Source organism: Cinclus cinclus, chromosome 12 (genome assembly GCF_963662255.1).
Source record: "Cinclus cinclus chromosome 12, bCinCin1.1, whole genome shotgun sequence".
Lineage (NCBI taxonomy): Eukaryota > Metazoa > Chordata > Aves > Passeriformes > Cinclidae > Cinclus > Cinclus cinclus.
This window is the reverse complement of record NC_085057.1, coordinates 8,860,269-8,878,663: the sequence shown is the minus strand read 5'-3', so window position 1 is coordinate 8,878,663 and position 18,395 is coordinate 8,860,269. Positions and strand designations below refer to the sequence as shown.

At 36.7% G+C, this 18,395-nt stretch overlaps 1 protein-coding gene across 2 annotated transcripts in view; it reads left to right on the top strand.

Moving 5' to 3' along the window:
* PRKAR2A (protein kinase cAMP-dependent type II regulatory subunit alpha) overlaps positions 1-18,395 on the top strand; it is a 59,307-nt gene that overhangs the window by 17,684 nt on the left and 23,228 nt on the right. The window contains exons 2-3 of one of the 2 annotated variants that reach the window (XM_062500385.1): positions 3,579-3,595; positions 6,151-6,186. In XM_062500385.1, the coding sequence (XP_062356369.1) occupies positions 3,579-3,595; positions 6,151-6,186 (53 nt within the window). The remainder of the gene's footprint in view (positions 1-3,578; positions 3,596-6,150; positions 6,187-18,395) is intronic. The other variant, XM_062500384.1, reaches the window with a different exon arrangement.

Below are 18,395 nucleotides of genomic sequence, written 5' to 3'. Positions count from 1 at the left end.
AAATGCTTTGCTTGTTGACTCAACTTTCCCAGAGTTTATTGCATTCTTTCTATCAGAGGGGCTCTAAAAAAACTTGGAAAGCAAGGGTCAGAGAGTCTTCTAAAATGAGGCTTTCAGACAGTATTTCTCCATTTTGTGTCAGTAAGTTTTAAATGCAAATGTAAAAAATGAATTAAATTGGAGACTAGGATGTGTTGTGACTTTGTTTTTATGTTTTATTCTCTTGCTATTGATGGCAGCTATTTTTCAATACTGAGAAATAACAAGGTGTCTATGTCTCTGTTATTTCTATAGCAGCAGACAGGAAAACAATATTTAGTAGCAATGTAATTTTTTTATTGTTTTCCAAATTAATAGATATAAAAGTCTCTTTCAGAAAAGCAAAGCCTGTGTATACCCAGTTGTGTATCATGGTTTCCACTTCTGCCTTTTTATTTTTTTAATGTTCTATGCTCCCTCTGTTTGTTCTCTGAAAACTCACTTCTTCCCTAGTGTTCTCTGACCTTTTGTCTTCCTCCACATGTCTGGCATGCTTCAGTTGACACCATCAGGGTCTCTCCTGCCTGTCTGACTGGGTTCTGAGTTTCCATCCTCCTCTATGGAGGGTGGGTGGGCAGAGGAGTAGAAGGAAAAATAAAAGGGTGTCTGTAAAACTCTGATCTGTTTCTTTTTTGCTTTCTGTTTTGCTTTTCTGAGTGTAGCCTTGAGAACTATTGGGTTCCAGAGCTGCCTCTGAAAAAATCTTATGTAGTTTGTAGTTTTACCAGTGATCCCCACCTTATAAAGCAAAGATGTGGAAGGAGTAAATGAGAATTTGCCACTATCCAACAAGGCCATCCTGAAGGAAATCATGGATACACAACTATTATGTTAGTAATAGTCACAGGGAACTGTTACAGGTTTACTTACTTGTTGCAAAAAAGAGGTGCATATTAGTATTTATTGAAGTACAGTTACATATCTGATGATGAAATTTCTTTCTGCTCTAGTATTACTTTTTAATTGCCGGGAATCCTAAAAAAAAAAAAGGTACTTGAATGTGTGAGTTTTCTCAGAGTTGTGATGGTTCCTATTTATGTAAGTCCATTAACATCTTGGTGTGTAGAAAAACAGTTTGACAGCTGTAGTCTGGCACTTCCTTATCATAACTTGATACAACATTCCATAGAGACAGTCACGCCTCAGATTTATACTCCACTCTACTTCTGGTATTTCAGCTTTAATGGTTTATAGTGTCAACTCATGTGTTGTTTGGTTAAACTTAATTGACTTGTTAAATTAGAACAGTTTGCATTCTGTTGCTCTTTTTGTCTCTCTTCACACAGGATGATTTATCCCATCGAATCATGGCACTAGTACTCTGTAAATCACTGATTTATCGTGCTACTTGGTTGCAATAAAACTGGTATTTTGTGTCTATGCTCTTTGAACTCTGAGTACTGTACTAAGTTTATGCCACCTACTATGAGCTTTGCTCCATCTTTCATCAGGAAACCTTCAAAAATTGTTTATTAGAGTTACACAAAAGCTCTGTCTTAAATATTTGTGTTCACAGTAGCTTAACTTAGTATACTGCTATAAATTGTATTCTGAATCCTAAACAGTTGTGTAGAAATTTTTTTTACCCTAGTTGAAATTAGGAAACATTCACAGATCGTAGTATAAAAAGCAAAGAGGTTGTGAAGAAAAAGAAGTAAGTTTTCAAGGTACATCCAGTACAGAGCAGTAACACCTAATACTCTACTGCCTGGAATGCCAGTCCTTTGTTTGTCCCTGAATCTTTTTTCTGTGACCCTGATTTGATCTTTTGAGTTTTATTTGTCTTTTTCTATAAGAGTTTAATGTTCTTAGGATGTGTAAGAAGTGGGTAGCAGTAGCTGGGAGAATGATGGTTGTACTTCTGCTCATTTCAGGCTTGTGAGTAGTGTAGAGAAACAGCTTTCCCTGTTATGGTAGTAGTGTACATCTGAAAAACTCTGATTTTTTTTTTTTTTTTACCAGTCACTTTTCAAAGTCACTGACAGAGAAGGGAGCCCACACACTGTAGGAAAAGTGTGCTTTTAGGTCTAGTTGTAAAAAATGGTTTTACTGTCACTTGTTTGCCTTAAATACTGTAATTCTTGGTTTGGTATGAAAACAGTAAAAAAAAAAAGTGATATCTGTCTCCATTTTTCAACTGTGGCGTTGTATTTTATACCTGCTTATAGCTATAGTCAGAACTCTTGTAAGTTAAATATAGTGAGCCACAACTGAGCATCAGATATTTCAAAGTAAATCTCAGTGCAAAAGCAAACTGAAGGATGTTGGAGAAATTTCTGTTTTGTTGCTTATGGAAAGTATAAAAAAAAATCCAGTGTCTGATTTACATCCCTAATTTTTCAATTGAGAAAACCCAATGAAATGGAGCCACTAGCAAGTGGCAGTATAGTTAGTAGTAGCCACTAACTGTGGGGCACTAGTGCTGTTTGATGTAAGGTACATTTTTGAATTTAAGTAATGGAATGTACAGTATTGATCCATTTATGCGATTTATTTGAATATTTTTTATTAAATAAATGTAATGACATAAGTTTACTTTGAGGAAGAAAGGTTTTTCAGTCTGAAGCAACACATTAAGTGTTCCTATCTAGTGCTTACTTCAGTCTGTGCCTCATCACAGTATGGAGAACTCGTACATGTTGAGCAGACATTCCTGATTTTTCTTGAACAGTGGAGTAGGATCATTGTCCTGAGTCAGTTCTGGCAAGACTGTGGAGTGCACAGCTTGATCTGCTTTTCCACTGCCAGAATCACTTGTCTTTGGCTGCCAGGGAGGAAATTGGGCCGTTTTGCTCTCTTCTGGTACAATGGTTTAATTTACCTCAGTTTTTGTTGTGTTTACCCAATTACTGTGTCTTGGTTCCCATGAGCCAAGTAAAAGCAGGAGCTGTGCCAAAGGTATGAAACATTTTGAACTTGAATATTGCTGCACCTGAGGTTTTGACATAATGGAGAGCTTACAATGCAATCATCTCACAACGAAATCTTTTAATCTCATTATAGTTTTTGCAATTAACGTATAACATTCATGTTCAAACCCATTGTTGAAACTGAGCTGTGGCCCATTGGTGTGTGGTGGTGGTAGGGGAGTTCTAACTGGAGATAAAAAAAAAAAATGTTTCCTCTTTCAAAGCAGCAGTTTAATCTTATTTCTGTAGATCCCAAATCTCTGGGTGGTACCAGGTCAGTGTGCTGGATTCACTGGATTCCTGTCACAGGCAGAGTAGTGCTCTAAGGGCTGCTCTCATGTAGGAGTTTATTATTGGTGTGTCCATCACTGTGGCTTTAAATTAGGTGCCCTGTAGTGCTCAGTCTAGGAAATAGGCTGTGTTAACAGTAAATATATTATTCCCTTCTGCCCCATCCAGTTTTTTGTAATCTGTCCACAGACCAATGTAGGTGTATGTGGGACCTTCAGGACTTGTTTCTCTTAGCAGTGCTCAATGCCAGCCTTTTCCTTCATGTACTTTTAATGGCAAAACACAAGGATGCCATAGGAGTGGCAATACTGACTGTGCAATACTGAAAATAGTCATAAGCAAGGAGCTTTTCATTGGTAAGCCAGAAGGAAAAAAACCCAAAAAACACTAATCTTCTCTACTAGGAAATGTCAGATTTTTATCTCTTTAGCATAAAAACAGTTATCTGACAACACATAAAGTAGATTTTATACATGTTAGAACTGTCACTGGTGTAAGAGATGCAAACTATCATTTTAATTTTAAAAGCTTTGTGGAGGCAGAATAATAGTACTCTCTTAACTGCCCTTAAAAGGTTATGTGTTTTTCTCGTTTTTAACACTGGAAAACTTGATGCAGTTTTGATGACACTGAACCCTGCTTTGGGATGAAATAATCAAGATTCTAAAAGAAGTCATCATTGTTGGATTTTGTTCTGTGTTATCCTAAGTACGCCAGAGTGTTCTCTAGTTTATTAATTCTGTTCAAAGACATGAAAATGTTATTCTTAAATATGAGCGAGAAATGGGTGTAGAAGTCATGAGGTGGAGAAAAAATTCTGTGCAAGATAGAGGCTGAAATAATGTATTTACTCACCAATGGTGTTGATTAAAAGTATCTGAATCAAAACATGAGTCTAGTCAAACATTTACTTAAAACTATTATGACCTTGATGAGGTGCTTGTACAGCAAAGTTATCAAAATATGTTTTAAATGTAGTATTTTCTTTTGTAATGAATCACTTTGTAGTAGAAAGTGAACTAATTTGTTTTGGTCCTGTCATTTTTCAAAACCTTAGAGAATTGGTAGGCATATAACTGGGTTTCTGGACAAAAGTGGTGAGTTTTCCTGTTTCTCCAGGTCCAAATTGGCCAATTTTGAGTAGTTAATCAGACTACATGTGAGACTGTACTGTTGCAGGGCAAATTACTATCCAGAGCAGTTTTGTGTCACCACTGGTGGCCACAGGCAGACCCACGAGGAAAAGTTAAGAATGGGGCAAAATGTATGAACACATTCAGATCAGGAAGTTGCATGAATTTGTTTAATAAACCCGAATGGATCTGTATTCCTGATGCCTGTTTCTCTTAAGGTGAGATAAACTTGCATCAAGGTGTCTTTTGGCAAGTGAGATACATCCTGCCCTTATTTGCAGGAAGAGTTGCTGCTGTCATAAATTGCTTAAAGATTTGAAGAGAAAGTTGCTTAAATTCTCAGGTTTGTTATTCAGTGGTTTTGAACGTCTTCAAGCTTGATGTATGAAACACTGCATCAGTGTTACTAAGGATTACGTCATACTATAGAAGTTTAGATCTAAATTGTAAAATTCAATATAATCTTGTGTTTAATCCTGAGCTTCTTCTGAGGCTGAGCATTGTCTCCCTGTTGATAGATTTGGCTAAAAACTATGGAATTAGCCTGATTATTCCTTTCCCCTCTAACTTCTTATTTCCTTTCTTTTTTTAAAAAATACACAATGTTTTTTTTGGTGGTATTGTTCTCAGTTATGTGTTTTCATATAGGTGCAGGGTGGCTGTAAGTGCTCCAAAGAAGCTAAGCTGTTCTGTCTTTGCTAAGAAATCATTGTTCTTTATATTCTGGTGGTGCTGAGATACTCAGATATTTCTAAGAATTGGTAGGGTCTTTAAGATTTTTGTGGTAGATGTTTAATAAATCTGGCTCTGTGATGCATGTGCTTTGATGGGGTATAAGGGCTTCTCTAATTCTTAAATATTTAAAGACTGGAGTAGAAAGTTATAGGTTGTATCAGGAAAAATAGAATTACCTGTTGAAGGGAAGTGGGAAAACATGAAGAACTCAGAAGAAAATAGTGTTGGTTGTTAGATGTGAAGTAGAATGGATTTTGATTTTGTTCTGGGTGAAATTTTACAGGTTGTTTTTTGTTTGTTTTTTTTTGGGACTGAAGCAACTCTCAAAGACAGTAGCTTGGTTACGGTGAAAGGGGGAAAGGTGCTGCTTGCTGAAGGTTGAAGTTATGTCAAAGTGTGTGTGATAGTGGAAGTCAGGCAGTTCATCCCAATGCAAAGCTCAAGTACCTTGTATAGCTACAGCATGAACAAAGAACCAATGGATCCTCCATCCCAGCCTTTTCCAATTTCAGTGTGTGCCCTGGTGTGGGACAGGGATGTCAGGGCTGGATGACTGGAGTTGCTGTGGGGGCACTGCCTGGGCAGCTCCACAGCCTGTGCTGTGTGGGAGCACAGAATGGGTTGGCAAAAAGTTCTTTGGCTTTTGATCCACATTTAGTACAGCTGACCTAAGGTGCTGCAATGCTTTGCAATAATACTAAGTAAATGAGGCTGCCAAGTGATGATAGGTTAGGATTGGAAGATCTGTGTAGAGGTGTATTTTTTCAGAATTAGGTTAAAAAAACCCAACAAACCCAACCCAAAACTACTTACCATCCATCTTATATCATGTAATGGCCTTCAGGAATATTAAGTTTAATTTTGAATAAATACTTACTGGCTGGCAAGTAAATGGATGAAAGCTTTATACTGAAGCATTTTAAAGAGAGATTTTTATGGGGTTTGTGTACTAAAAGTATATAATGATTATTCAATTAATTTATTATACTTCGTAATAATAAATATAAGTGTGTAATTTTGATTTTTATTTCTTTTTTTTCCAGCTCCAGTTGTTAACCGATACAACAGAAGAGTATCAGGTATGGTTTCTTTTTAAGAATTTAAAGTAGCTGAAATAGTTTTGAAATGTGTATCTTGACTAAAGGAATTACATTAAAAATTTCCTTTCTCTTATTACCCTATTTCCCATAATTATTGCATTATTTTTGTTTGAAAAAATGAGAATTGTTTCTTAATTTACTGTAGATGCCAATGGTTAGAGCAGTTAGATTTAGAGCAGTTAGAAAGCAGAAATATGGGGGGGTGCTTCCTTATTGTGTTGTTTTAGTTCCTTGTTTGTGCAACTGATGTTTATAGTTGTTGAATTAGTGGCCATTCACTTGTTCTAGAGACAGAGATTATACTTCTTTATTTTTTATTTGTTTGTTATCTGTCTCAACCAGTATGAAATGCTTTAATGAGAAACTATTATTCCCAAAAAATTCCTTTACAAGTTGATTTTAAGGAGTATCACATGAACTAAAGGTTATGTGTAGATTGCATTGTTCTTTCATTTGAGGTGCAGTGTGAGTTGCTTTGCATGTGGTACTTTTTTGTCTTTAAATGTTTTACTAACAGTTAGCTGGTTTAGAAAGTTGTGATTCTGATTTGACAAATACCCATATGAAAATGCCATTGTATTCAGTGTTTTCTCTCTAGTTTTAAGTCTACTCAGTTTGTAATTCATGTAGATAATCTGACATGTTCTTGGATATGTTCATTATGTTGGGGCATTATTGATAATATATATATGTGGTATATAAATAAATCTAAGATAAATACATATTTATGTGCAAAATGTTCTTATGCAGTTCATTTGCTTTTCTACTGGTTGCTTGGATATGATTAAGGATATGATTGTGTACTTACACCACTACAAACAAATAACTGAGTATAATGAGAACTTCATAACTGTCAAAAATTGACAGTGCTGTAGTTTTGAGATATAATTACATGAGAAATCTAGGCAGGACAAAATTGAATTTTGAATGGTGGAGTTTGATGCTCTGATAGTAAATATTGAGAGTCATATATTGTAAAGTGTCTTAATTTGGAGAGGCCCAAGACTCTTCAGTTTCTCTGCTAATTAAACTAATCCATCCTGGAACCTGCTAATGGAGAAAAATTTTAGAAATGAGGAGTGAATATGTTTCAGATTTAAATTTAAATAAAGGCTGAGTTATTCCCAAATTTAAAAAAATTAAGCCTTGATCAGAAGGTATTTGTAATCTTTTCGACTTTGTGGTACTGAAATGTAATGTTGGTGCTCACACAGTACTGAGCTGCTCTTAGTTAATAAACAGATTCTCTCATTTAGGGGGTCTAAAGGTTAATGTGAACAACTAAAAGGCAAATGTGAAATTGAATTGCTATCTTCTGCAATTAGATTAAGGAGGATTTTAGTTGCTTAATAATGCTTCTGCTTCAGGAAGAGCTAGAATAATTCAGAGTTTACAGTTCATATTAGAATTGTCATGGAGACAAGCAATAATAGAATATGTGTATATTACTACTGTGTGTTGAATACTCTCCATAATTAAAAAAAATCCATTTTCTCTCTGTATACACTGTATAGGTCATGATCAGTGTGGGATTTGTTAAAATGCAAAGGCGATGGAAATGCCATCCGTGTGTATACCCGGAGATGCAGTTCTTCTTCTCTTGGCAGCAAAACCAGAAACTGCTGATTTGGGGTGGGAGGGCTGTTTGGTGGGGTGGTTTTTATTTCACTCCATACCTGCTGTTTCTGTCAAGACCTACACAGGAATGAGACTGGCTGAGCTCTGCTGGGTTACTGAGCTCAGTCCCCTGCCATCATAGGCAACCACATTTTACAATCTCTTGCATAAAATCAGTGACTGATTTGCTGGGTTTGGTGCTCTGAATTTGGTTTGACTTGTGTGTTAACTTGCTTAAAACCTAATGCATCTTTCATTCTGCAGTTTTTGTAAGAAAGTTTTTGTCTTTTTAAACCACAAATAACAGCAAACACCAAACCAATGTTGCCCTACAGATTACTCTGCCTACTAGCTAAATGTTTCTGGGTTTAACTAATAAAGTAAAGCAGAACAAACCATGGAGAAGAAAAGCTGGCACATAATTCATTTTTGTAATTGCATTTAGTGTATTCTTTTTTGGTCTTCTCTTCATAAGAGCTTTCTGCCTAGTCCATGGTGGACCTTGTCAGTCTAACCAGTATTTCTGTGTTTCCAGTGCAGCGTGTGTTTGTAAGGGGAATGAAAAGCAGAGCTCAGTTGCTTGCTGCTGTCAACATTTATATGCACAAAATCGCAGATTTACAGAGAATTTAAAAACTAACATGGGATGTATTGAAGAAAAATTCAAGCAAGAATTGTTCTTTTGAAGTATTTGGCTGAATTGTCCTTGTTCATTAGGTCAAAAATAAAAGAAAAATATAGTTTTAATTAAAGGAACAGTTGCTAAAGTGATTGTAGAGTTTATGACACGCTAATAGCTGTTGTGGTAAAACATTCAACTACAGATGTGTTCTTGGAGGCTAGGAAGTGTTTATTATGCTCTCTTACACATAGCAGTTAGAGAATCTCTTTTTAATTGCTTTATTAATTTATTAATATTGAACTTGGAGTGTTTTCTACTGGTGGGTTGTGATTAGTTGCCTACAGATAACAGGATGATCACGATTCCCTTGGTGCACTGTTGCAAATTCTAGAGATCTATAAACCAGTAGAATAAATCTAATTCAAATGATTACTGTATTTTCATTTAGGTGTTTATTTCTAGTTATGAATCATCTAAACCATTTTGGCAAATACTGCCAATGTCATAAATATTTAACTGTCATTCTTTAAGACTTACTCAAAATGGACTGTCCAGGAGGGTCATCCTGGAAGAGGGTGATTTATCTAATCATGTTCATGTAATTATTTATAGAAGTGCAGAGTGGTAGTGTTCTCATGAAGAGAAACAGCCTTTTCCATGGAATGCTTGGAAGGAGAAGGAGAAATGAGAGCTTGATGTTCCCCTAGAAATTAATCTTGTGAATAGCTGGCTTGTGTGTGGCATGTTTGGCCATGTAACGTGTTGAGATCCATGGTGTGCACACAAACAGTTGGTCAGCTCTAATTTGTATCTGAGCTGGTGCTGACTTCATTAAAATAATCCTGTTTGTAAAATCATCATAAGCTATATCGGTGGTAGAAACTAAAATGGAAAAACAACCTCACTAATTTGAAAACCTCCTAGCTCTAGGGTGCCATAGGCTGTGATGCAATTTCAGTGCTAATTACCCAGTAGAGCAGTTGTCTTGCTGCTGCTCTGAGTTATCAGTCTGAGCCTTCTGCCAGTGTAACCTGTGTTACATGGATTGCTGACTGACTCCCTTTGCCCGGGCTTGGATTCAATGGCCTGAAACCCTTAGAGATTCCTTCCTCCCTAGAACTGGACTGGGTTGAAATTCATACTTGCTTCATTGCATTCTTTGGTCTTCCTCCAAGCAGAGAGGCTCCTGACAAACTTAATTATGTTGGTCACTTAATTTTCTGAAATGGAAGGCTGCAGTGCATTCCAGTATGTCTGCCCTTGGCTGGGGACTGACTACATGGGGCAGGGAGGGTTGGAAATCAGTGATTACTCCTTTCTCAATTATATCAAAGCTGTTTCAAAACTAGAGGAAGAGACCATTGATATTTGGTACATAACACTGAGGAGAATTTTGCTCCTGGCAGGATATTAATGAAAAATTAATTGTGTTTTTGGAAGGAAGAGTGTGACACCCACTAGAGTCTCTCTTGTGCAGTTTCTCCTCTTTTAGTTTTAGCATATCTCAGAAAAGTTTTTTGATAGATTTCTGTATTGCCATTTCCCATTTCTAGATGCTTTTGATTCATTCCACAGAACACCCACTCCCCAGCAGACTTGCTGATTCCTTGGGATAGGAAAATCTAACAAAATGACACCCATACCATACATGTATCACAAAAGGTTTTCATCTTTTTTCTACTATTATTTCTGTTTATCTGAGTGACCTGGTATAATCTGTCTCTTTTGCATATGCCTGTTCTCCCTCATGAGCCTTCCTTTGGCCTCAGTGGGATGAGAATACAGTTTTCACATTCAACAACTCTAAGCAGAATAATTGACCTGTATAATTTAGGGAAGCAATATATAATAGTTATTTCCTTAATAGTAACATGACTGTCAGGATCTGTGCCTATTTTCATGTTAATTTAAAAAATAATCAAATGAACAAGACTTGCCTCAGTTGGTCCGTTTGGTGGGGCAGCTTTCAGCAGAGACTCAGTGGTGAGAAGGATGAAATCTGTTCCTGGAGCTGGGTGCTAAACTCTCCCCTAAGGTGGGGTTGCTGAATAAAGGTTTCACATGTAGAAGTTAATTTTGTTTAAATGTCACTGAATCCTGTTTTCCTGTGTATAACAAACGTTAACATTGTGTGGAACCCTGACAGCTGACAATTGGCAGTGTCTCCAGCAGATGCTGGGTTCAGAATCAGTACTTTTGATTAGCAATTTGATGTGACACTATGGCTTGGTGTTGTGCAGTATTTTGTGGTTTTTTGTTTTTGTTTCTTCTAATTATTAATAATTTAAAAAAAATTGAGGGCTTTTATGTTTTGAATAAGGTGTAAATCAATAATCCCTAACAGTTTGTCTTTTCTTTTCCTCATCATATAAGCTTCCATAAGAGGCCTTGACTATTGGTTCTTCCAACTCACTGATTCTTTATTTTGATGGTGGTGGGGACTCTTTACCTTGAACTCTTCATTAGTCTGGCTCCTGCCAAAGATGAGCAATCATCTCATAATGTGCATGTGTTGCTAAAGTCTGATATTCCTCTGTGCTTTCTAGTGCAATACAGCATTTTCTTCACACCCTGGAAAGCTGAGATGTTAGGATATGATAATATTAGACATAGTAAATTCCTTTTAGTAGCTTTTAGTGTTTTAAAGTGACAACTTTAACAAAAATAATTTTCTACTAAAGCTTTTCTGTTAATTATTGCCACACAGTGTGTTAGTATTTGGTAAAAAATACTGTTTTGGGACCCTGTTAAATTAGGACATCTAAGTGGTAGCAATGAAACAATAGGCAGCACTTCTCTTGGGAGGTTGTTTTGAGTATTTTCTCTTGGAGAATACTACTTGAGTGATAAAAATCTCAGCCCTTGAAATCATTAAGAGAAGAAGACTGAGTGATGACTCTCTCTGTGCTGTTCTCTTTGCTGTGTATTTATCTGATAATCAGAGGTTGACTTGAAAATCATGATCCATCTTCTCCTTTTGAAGCTATTTAATGAATTTCTATATTGATTATTCACCATCTTACAACACTGATAGCATAATAACTTCTGCTGAAAGATTTTCAGGCAGGTGATAAGAGACTTCTGAGTTTAAAAATCCACATTTTTACAAATGGGACCATTTTCCTGTATCAACAACCTGAAGTTTCTATGGGTTTTTTTTTGCTAGCCCTAATGATTGCAAAACTGATATCATAACTAGTGTGAAAAGAATTCATTTAAAAAAATGTTGATACGAGCAAAAGCCAAGCATGTGGGATGACAGATGAAAGTGGTGATAAATTGTGTGGGTGCTCTCCTGTAAGAAAGTGTCTGAATCATTATTCGTTAAACAAAAAAAGCTTGTTTTCTCTGTTTGCAATATTGGGACTTATTTAAAAATTCCTGGCATGTGATTGACATTTAGTGAATAATAAAAAGCTTATTTTTGGAAATTAATAGTCATGACTGCACAATTACTTGGATTTCACAGTGTTGTGAACAATTCTGTAGGATTTTTTTAAAGACATAAAAAGAAATACAGCACTGTGAGCATCCTTACTTAAAATTTAAGTCAGTGCAATACCTGGTCGGAATAAATCTGATCCAGTCTGCTTAATGCACGTAAGTGATACAGTGGCGTAGAATTAATTAATCCTTCATCTTTTTAATCTATTCTTTCTTAGTAATAGATCGTGGCCAGAGTGTTACATAAAAAATAGAAGTTGTTTGTCCAAAGTCAAATGTTTTAACTGAAATTATCCCTTATGAGTTGGGATCTTAAGTATAGCAATGCACATTTTTAAGCAAGTAATGCAATATGGATAAGTTTTTCAAAAATATTCAGGTAGCAAAAAGGTTCAAGTGATTAGCTTCCAGTAATTGTTTTACTTTAAAGATCTTTAAAAAGCCTACATAAATGTTGGTCCATATCTTTGTATACATAAATAGATTTGAAAATATCAGCCTTCAGCTGATTGTTGAAATAAAATTTAATTTTCCCTTTGATAGGTTGGAATTTAACTTTTCTCTTTTGTGTGACAGAGAATTGCCTTTGGGGCTTGGTGTTGTTGTTTTCTTTTGGTTTGAGCTCCGGGTGGTTTTAAACATAGGAATTAAAGCCCAGATGAAAACATTCCAACATGGTTTGTTGGTCAAACACACCTGAGGAAATCTCAAAATGCCTGTCACAGTACAGGCTTAAAAAGGCAGTTTAATACTTAGTGCAAAACCTGGTGCTGTGATGTATCTTTAGAATGACCTCAGAGTCAGATGTGATTTGCATTTTTCTTGTGAATATATAAGGCTGCGCTTCATCTCTATTTTAATACAAAGTTTTTGACAAAGTCACAGGTATTGTTATGCTCCTATATTGATTAATACACTCAATCAAGTTCAGTTTGCTGTTACTTCTGTTTAAATGTGAAAGAGGTCAAATAGTCTATCCATGGAGAACAGAAGAGTTTAAACAGACTTGATTTAAATATGAAAGGATGTACTTTCAGAAACTACTTTGTCGTTTTTAAGACCAGAGCACCTTGTTGAGTCTGTGTGTAGCCCAAAGTAACAGAAAACTTTTCTGAAAAATTCACTATAGGGAATATAATGGCAATATGAAAACTCACTAGAGGAAATATTAAATCAATCTCAGGAACTGCTGTGAGCACTCATTTGAAGAAAGACTTGAATAAGGGCTTGACTTTGGGAGGTGGCTTGTGTGTTGATACTTGGCTGCCTGAAGCACTTACCTGATTCGGTGTGTTTTTCCTATGTCTCCAAAATTTGATAGAGGAAAGACCCTAATTTTCTTAAACCCACTAATCTTCTCTAATGGGAAAAAAACAAAACTGGTAATAAGTAAGGCACACAAGTTCCACCTGATGAAATGCTATCCAATATTAGTATTTTGCCAGACCACTTCACTGTGTATTTCTTGCAAAGGCAATCCATTTATCCAGTGAGACACTGAAGTCCAGAGTTTGCTCATTCTGGAAATCAAAGAGTGAATGAGCCACAAGCCATGGCTGGTGCTCACCAGGCCACTGGAATTGCTCAGTAGCCACACAGGAATGGGGGTGAGCTGCCAGCTTTTTCTTCAAGGGGTCCACAGTAACTTCCTACATTTCCTGCTTTTCCAGCGTGCCAGGAAAGGAAGCAGTAGTTTCCAAGCACAGGGACTTGGGGGCTTCCACATCATTCCTCTGCACACAATCCTTTTGTGTCAAGCCATGCTGATTTTTTTATTGTTCCCTGTTGGTGCAGGTAAATAGGTGTTAGATGTTCTGTTCAGGGTAATGTGGTTTTTAACGTATTTGGCCATTCTCTTGAAATCTGTGAAAATCAGATCATATAATTGGTTTCAGAAATGCCTTCTAACACTTCGACATATTTTAGTTCTCTATCACAACAGATGCCAGATGCCAGAAAGATGTGGGTAATCTTCATTGCTAAATGAAATGATAAGGCAAAAAGTGCTTTACTGCACTTTTCTCAAGATGATTTGAAAATATTAGTTGCCTTATTGCAGGTTTAGCAGTTCATGTGACAGAATTGCAAGTATAAAACAAAATAATGCCTTGATCTGTAAACTGAAGGAAAATTTATTTCTATACTAGAAACATACTTTTTCTATTTTATTCCTCAGCTAAATTCTCTCTTCTATCTACAGTTTGTAACTGAAAGCCTGTAAGCTACATGCCTTTTTTTGGGAGGAAGGCATATATTTGAGCCATTTCTTGGAACATGTGGTGTTCTGTTGTAAAATGAATGGAAAGTGAACATTCTCTGTGCTGTTTTTAACTCAGAGAAAGTATCACTGTTTCAGGCACATAAGCATTATTGGTGCTGAATTTCTGGTTCTATCTCCCTTGCTTACGTAACACATTTGGAAATGTGTTAAGATTTATGTGATGGGCTAAATCAGAATCATTAAAGCAGAAGGCTTGCTTGTACAATTGTGAATCTGTGTGCTCTGAAATAGTAGTAGCATCATGTTTTCCAGGAGACCTTTTTTATGGATGACTATCTCATCGGTAAGGCTCTCTTAGAAGGCTTGAACAAGGTCAACAGCATGTTTATCCATTTCAGTCTTCTGATTTCTTAACTTGCAAGAATAAAACTTGCTCTATTTGAATTTCCCCGGTTTCACCAAATGGAATAATATGTAACTCCAAAATACCCTGCTTCCATTTTAGATTTCTATTTAATTGTAGTAAAGGGAATTAGAAATACAAGTAAATTACTGTTTTAAGATTGAAAGAGCAGTATTTTGCTTTTGGTAGTTGCTCTTAGTGCCAGAGCTGTTTGTTCCAGTGATCAGCCACATGGAAAACTTTCTTATTTTTGTTAGTCCTCTACCATGATTGAAGTATTTCTGTTGTTTTAATTTTCATGCAGACTTATCTCTTACTGCAAGTCCCGCACCAGTGTCTGATGTGATGCTGGGCTCTCTTGTGAGTTGTGACATGGAAGCCCAAAGTGCAGGAGTCCCAGGTGTGGCTTAGTTAGATGATTCTGTGAGATCTGGCAATATTGTCCCTTGGCTCCTCCAGATGTACAGGAGAGACTTGCAGAGTGTTAATCACCAGAGTGGTTTCATCATAGGTCCTCTGGAAACGGTACATTTTCAAATTATCAAAAATTCTAGTCTAGGAATTACAGCCTCAAGCATGAGTTTATCATTATTCTCCTGCATCATGTGGCTTCAGTGAGGTGAGAAAGTATAACCCTTCAATGTGTGAGCATGCAGAGTGGAAGGACAAGCTAAAACATTTGGCACAACTCATACATAACTGCATTAAATAAAAGTTGTGCATTGATGTAATTAAATAGGTAACTAAATGAAGTAAATACAATGATAAACAGCTGTTGGTTTAGCTGCAAAAAAAAAAAAAAGTCAAATGTCATGTTCATTTGGTTATACCAGAGAGGTAGGAGAAGTGCTTAGGAGAATTCTGTCTCTAGTCCTACATTGGCACAAGTTTTTGTGTTTTAATTGCTCCTGAGTAGGTGGAGGATTTAAATAAAGAAGGATTTAAATAAAGATATACAAGCTGAGGATTGTCTTCTGAAGTTTTGTTGCAGTTCAGTAAGACCCCTGACAAGTTGTCTTTTACTTTGATAGGGAATGTCTTTTCCTACCAGATCCCTGGAGCAGATTCCCAGGTGCTGTGAAGCCTTTGGTCTGTGGTTTGTCTGGTGCTGTATCCCTGAGTCACTTAACCTGGGGTGGTTTCCAAGCCAGATCTTGCAGGTTACAGAAGGAGTTAAGCGAAGCAAAACAAAACAAAAAACTTGAACAAAGACTACCTAGGAATAATAGTTAAGTAGGAACACATTGTATCTTGTTGAAAGTGCTTTATGCTTGTCTTTAATAGTTGAAGCAGTATTGTCTGCTTGTAATGCTTTCATTACATGTGTGTAAAGATATGAATCTAAAAGAGACTGTGATTATTTACTTTCCGTTTATTATTCTAGTTCTTTCATCATGAAAGTTCTTGTTTGCCCCTAGGGAAATACAATTTAAAATACTTTGCCAAATCTTTCTGTAGTAGGAGAAAAAAATATTTTAATGGCTGTTCTGCTGTAAGGCATTGTCTCAGTTGTTTTACTGTACATCTGACGAGAAAGCCTTTTAAAGAAACACAATCAGATTTTTATTAAACTCTATGAATGTAATAAGAATATTTGAAAATGGCATTAGTCAGAATAGATAAAGCAAATGCACATATGGAAATAGTTGTCAACCAATTGTCAGATTTTAAAGGGCTTATTATGTTGCCTGTACTTACGCAGCTTGGGAGAAAAGGTGTCTGTGCATGTAAAGTTGGATTTCCTGTGAAGAAAAAAATCCCATTATCATAGAAGGTGGCATTTATAATTGATTGTGCAGTCTGTTCTGAACTTGTTACTGAAAAGTAGTATGAAGTAGGAGTGTGTGACAATGGTGTTTCAGTGTTGTCACAAGCCATTGTTGTCGGAACTGTTGCGTTTCTCTTTTGATGGAAAGAGAACAAGCTGGAGAAGTGTGATTTAGATAATGCTATTGGAAAGTACATAACAGTGGTGAGGAAATGGTTATCAAGGATTTCTAAAAGCAAGGTTAGTAAGCACTGTAACACATCGTGCACTTCTCTTGGCAAAAGTGTTTATTCCACTGTGAACTAGAGTGAGGTCTCTCCAAGCTCTGCCTTGGACCTCAGTTTTGTTACTCTGTTAAAGAAATGGAACATAGGAAATGTCCACATAAGAGCTGGGCATTTTCAGGTTGACTCTGGGCTGTAAGCAAGGCTTTGGATAGAGCCAGGTGAACACTTCAGCCTGTTGTGCAAGAGAGGCAACAGTGACTTTCTGCAGAGCTAGGTGAAACAGTGCAGGATTTTAGGGCATTACAGGCTCCATCATTAGTGTCTCATAGGCTTCTTTGCCTGACAAAGCGATCTGTGCAGCTTTTCAGACTGAGCAGGCTTTGGGACCAAGTGTGGAGTGTGCCTCAACCTGTAATCCTGACTGGACAGAGCTGGTTTGGCACAACCCTGCTGAGTCCGAGTGCCTTTGTAGTTAATCTGTAACACTGAAGAACTGTGCCTGTGAAGAGCTGACTTGATTTAGTTTCCTTTTAACTTTAAATTACATTGAAGCTGTTTCAAGAACCAAAAATCCATTCTTCTCCTTTCCCCCTGAAATGAATAATTACTAAATATTTCTCCACTGAAAAAAATCTTATACTGGCTTTGACATATATGGCCATGCAAGTGGTTGCATGTTTGAATATTCTGCTTTGGTATTTGACAGAAGTTTGATGGGGTGTTTTTTGCTCAAGTCCTGGTTATTGTAAATCATGTCTCAGTTATGCCTCTATGAGAATTAAGAGTAAAGTCAGGAGGTGGTACTGCTGTGAGCAGTCCTGCATCTGGAGATTGCCATGTGGCATATAAAGACCAGTCTTTTAAAACCCAAGATCTGAGTTTTGGGCTGAGGCAAAAACATTGATTTAAAAAAAAATTACCCTTTATTTCAGTCAGTTCTCACTAGTGAATTGAAGGCTGAAGCAGATGATTTTCCTGCACATATTAACTGTTCTTTGGGTTTCAGTATTGCTTTTCTTTCCAACTGTCATAAATGTGAAGATGGTTCAGGTGGTGCAAATGGGTGCAGGTTCTGTTTCCCACTTGCTGGATCGAGGTATGAATCTGTCGTCTGCTTTGACATGGTGAGATCTTTCACTTGAGACACAAAGTGCAATTTCTAAAGCAAGAAGTTCTGAGCTAACCAGCAACAGAAGTGAGAGGAAGCTTGAAGTTGTTTTCCAAGTGCGGAAAATCACATTTAGCTGTGCCAGCAAAGACCTGTGTCTAAGTGCTGTTCAAGCTTCCTAATTCATCTGACTGCATCGTTTTGAAGTGCAGCTCAGCTGTCAGAGGGAATGACAAGCCACTGGAAGTGGTCATCTTTCCAGCTGGCATAGTGCTCCCAGAAGAGGTTATGCATCTGTCCCTTGAGATACTGACTTAAAAAATGCTTGAAGCTTTGACAAACTCAAAGAACATGCAAAGAACACTGCCTTATACAGAGTTTACAATTACTCATCTGAATAAGTAACTGGAAAAGTGGTTCTATATGTACTTCTCTGAGTGGATTTTTATTAATGGAACTGATAGAATCAATCAGAGGTGATGCATCCTCATAAAAAAGGAAGAGTGAATAGGGTTTCACTCTTAAGTGTAGAAGGTGGGATCCAAAATTGAAAAGAATATATGACAGGGCATCTATTTGCTACTTGTTTCAGTAGCAACAGAAATATTAATAATACATTTGCCTTACATAAAATATGAATTTCCTTTTTTGTGTGTGTGTTTGAAGGTGTTCAGGCATCAGCCTCTTGGCTATTATTTTGAAAAAAAACAGTGATCTGTTAGGGACAGGGATGGTGTGCATTTTTCTCAGAGGCTGTATTAACTTGCCAGAGCTAAAT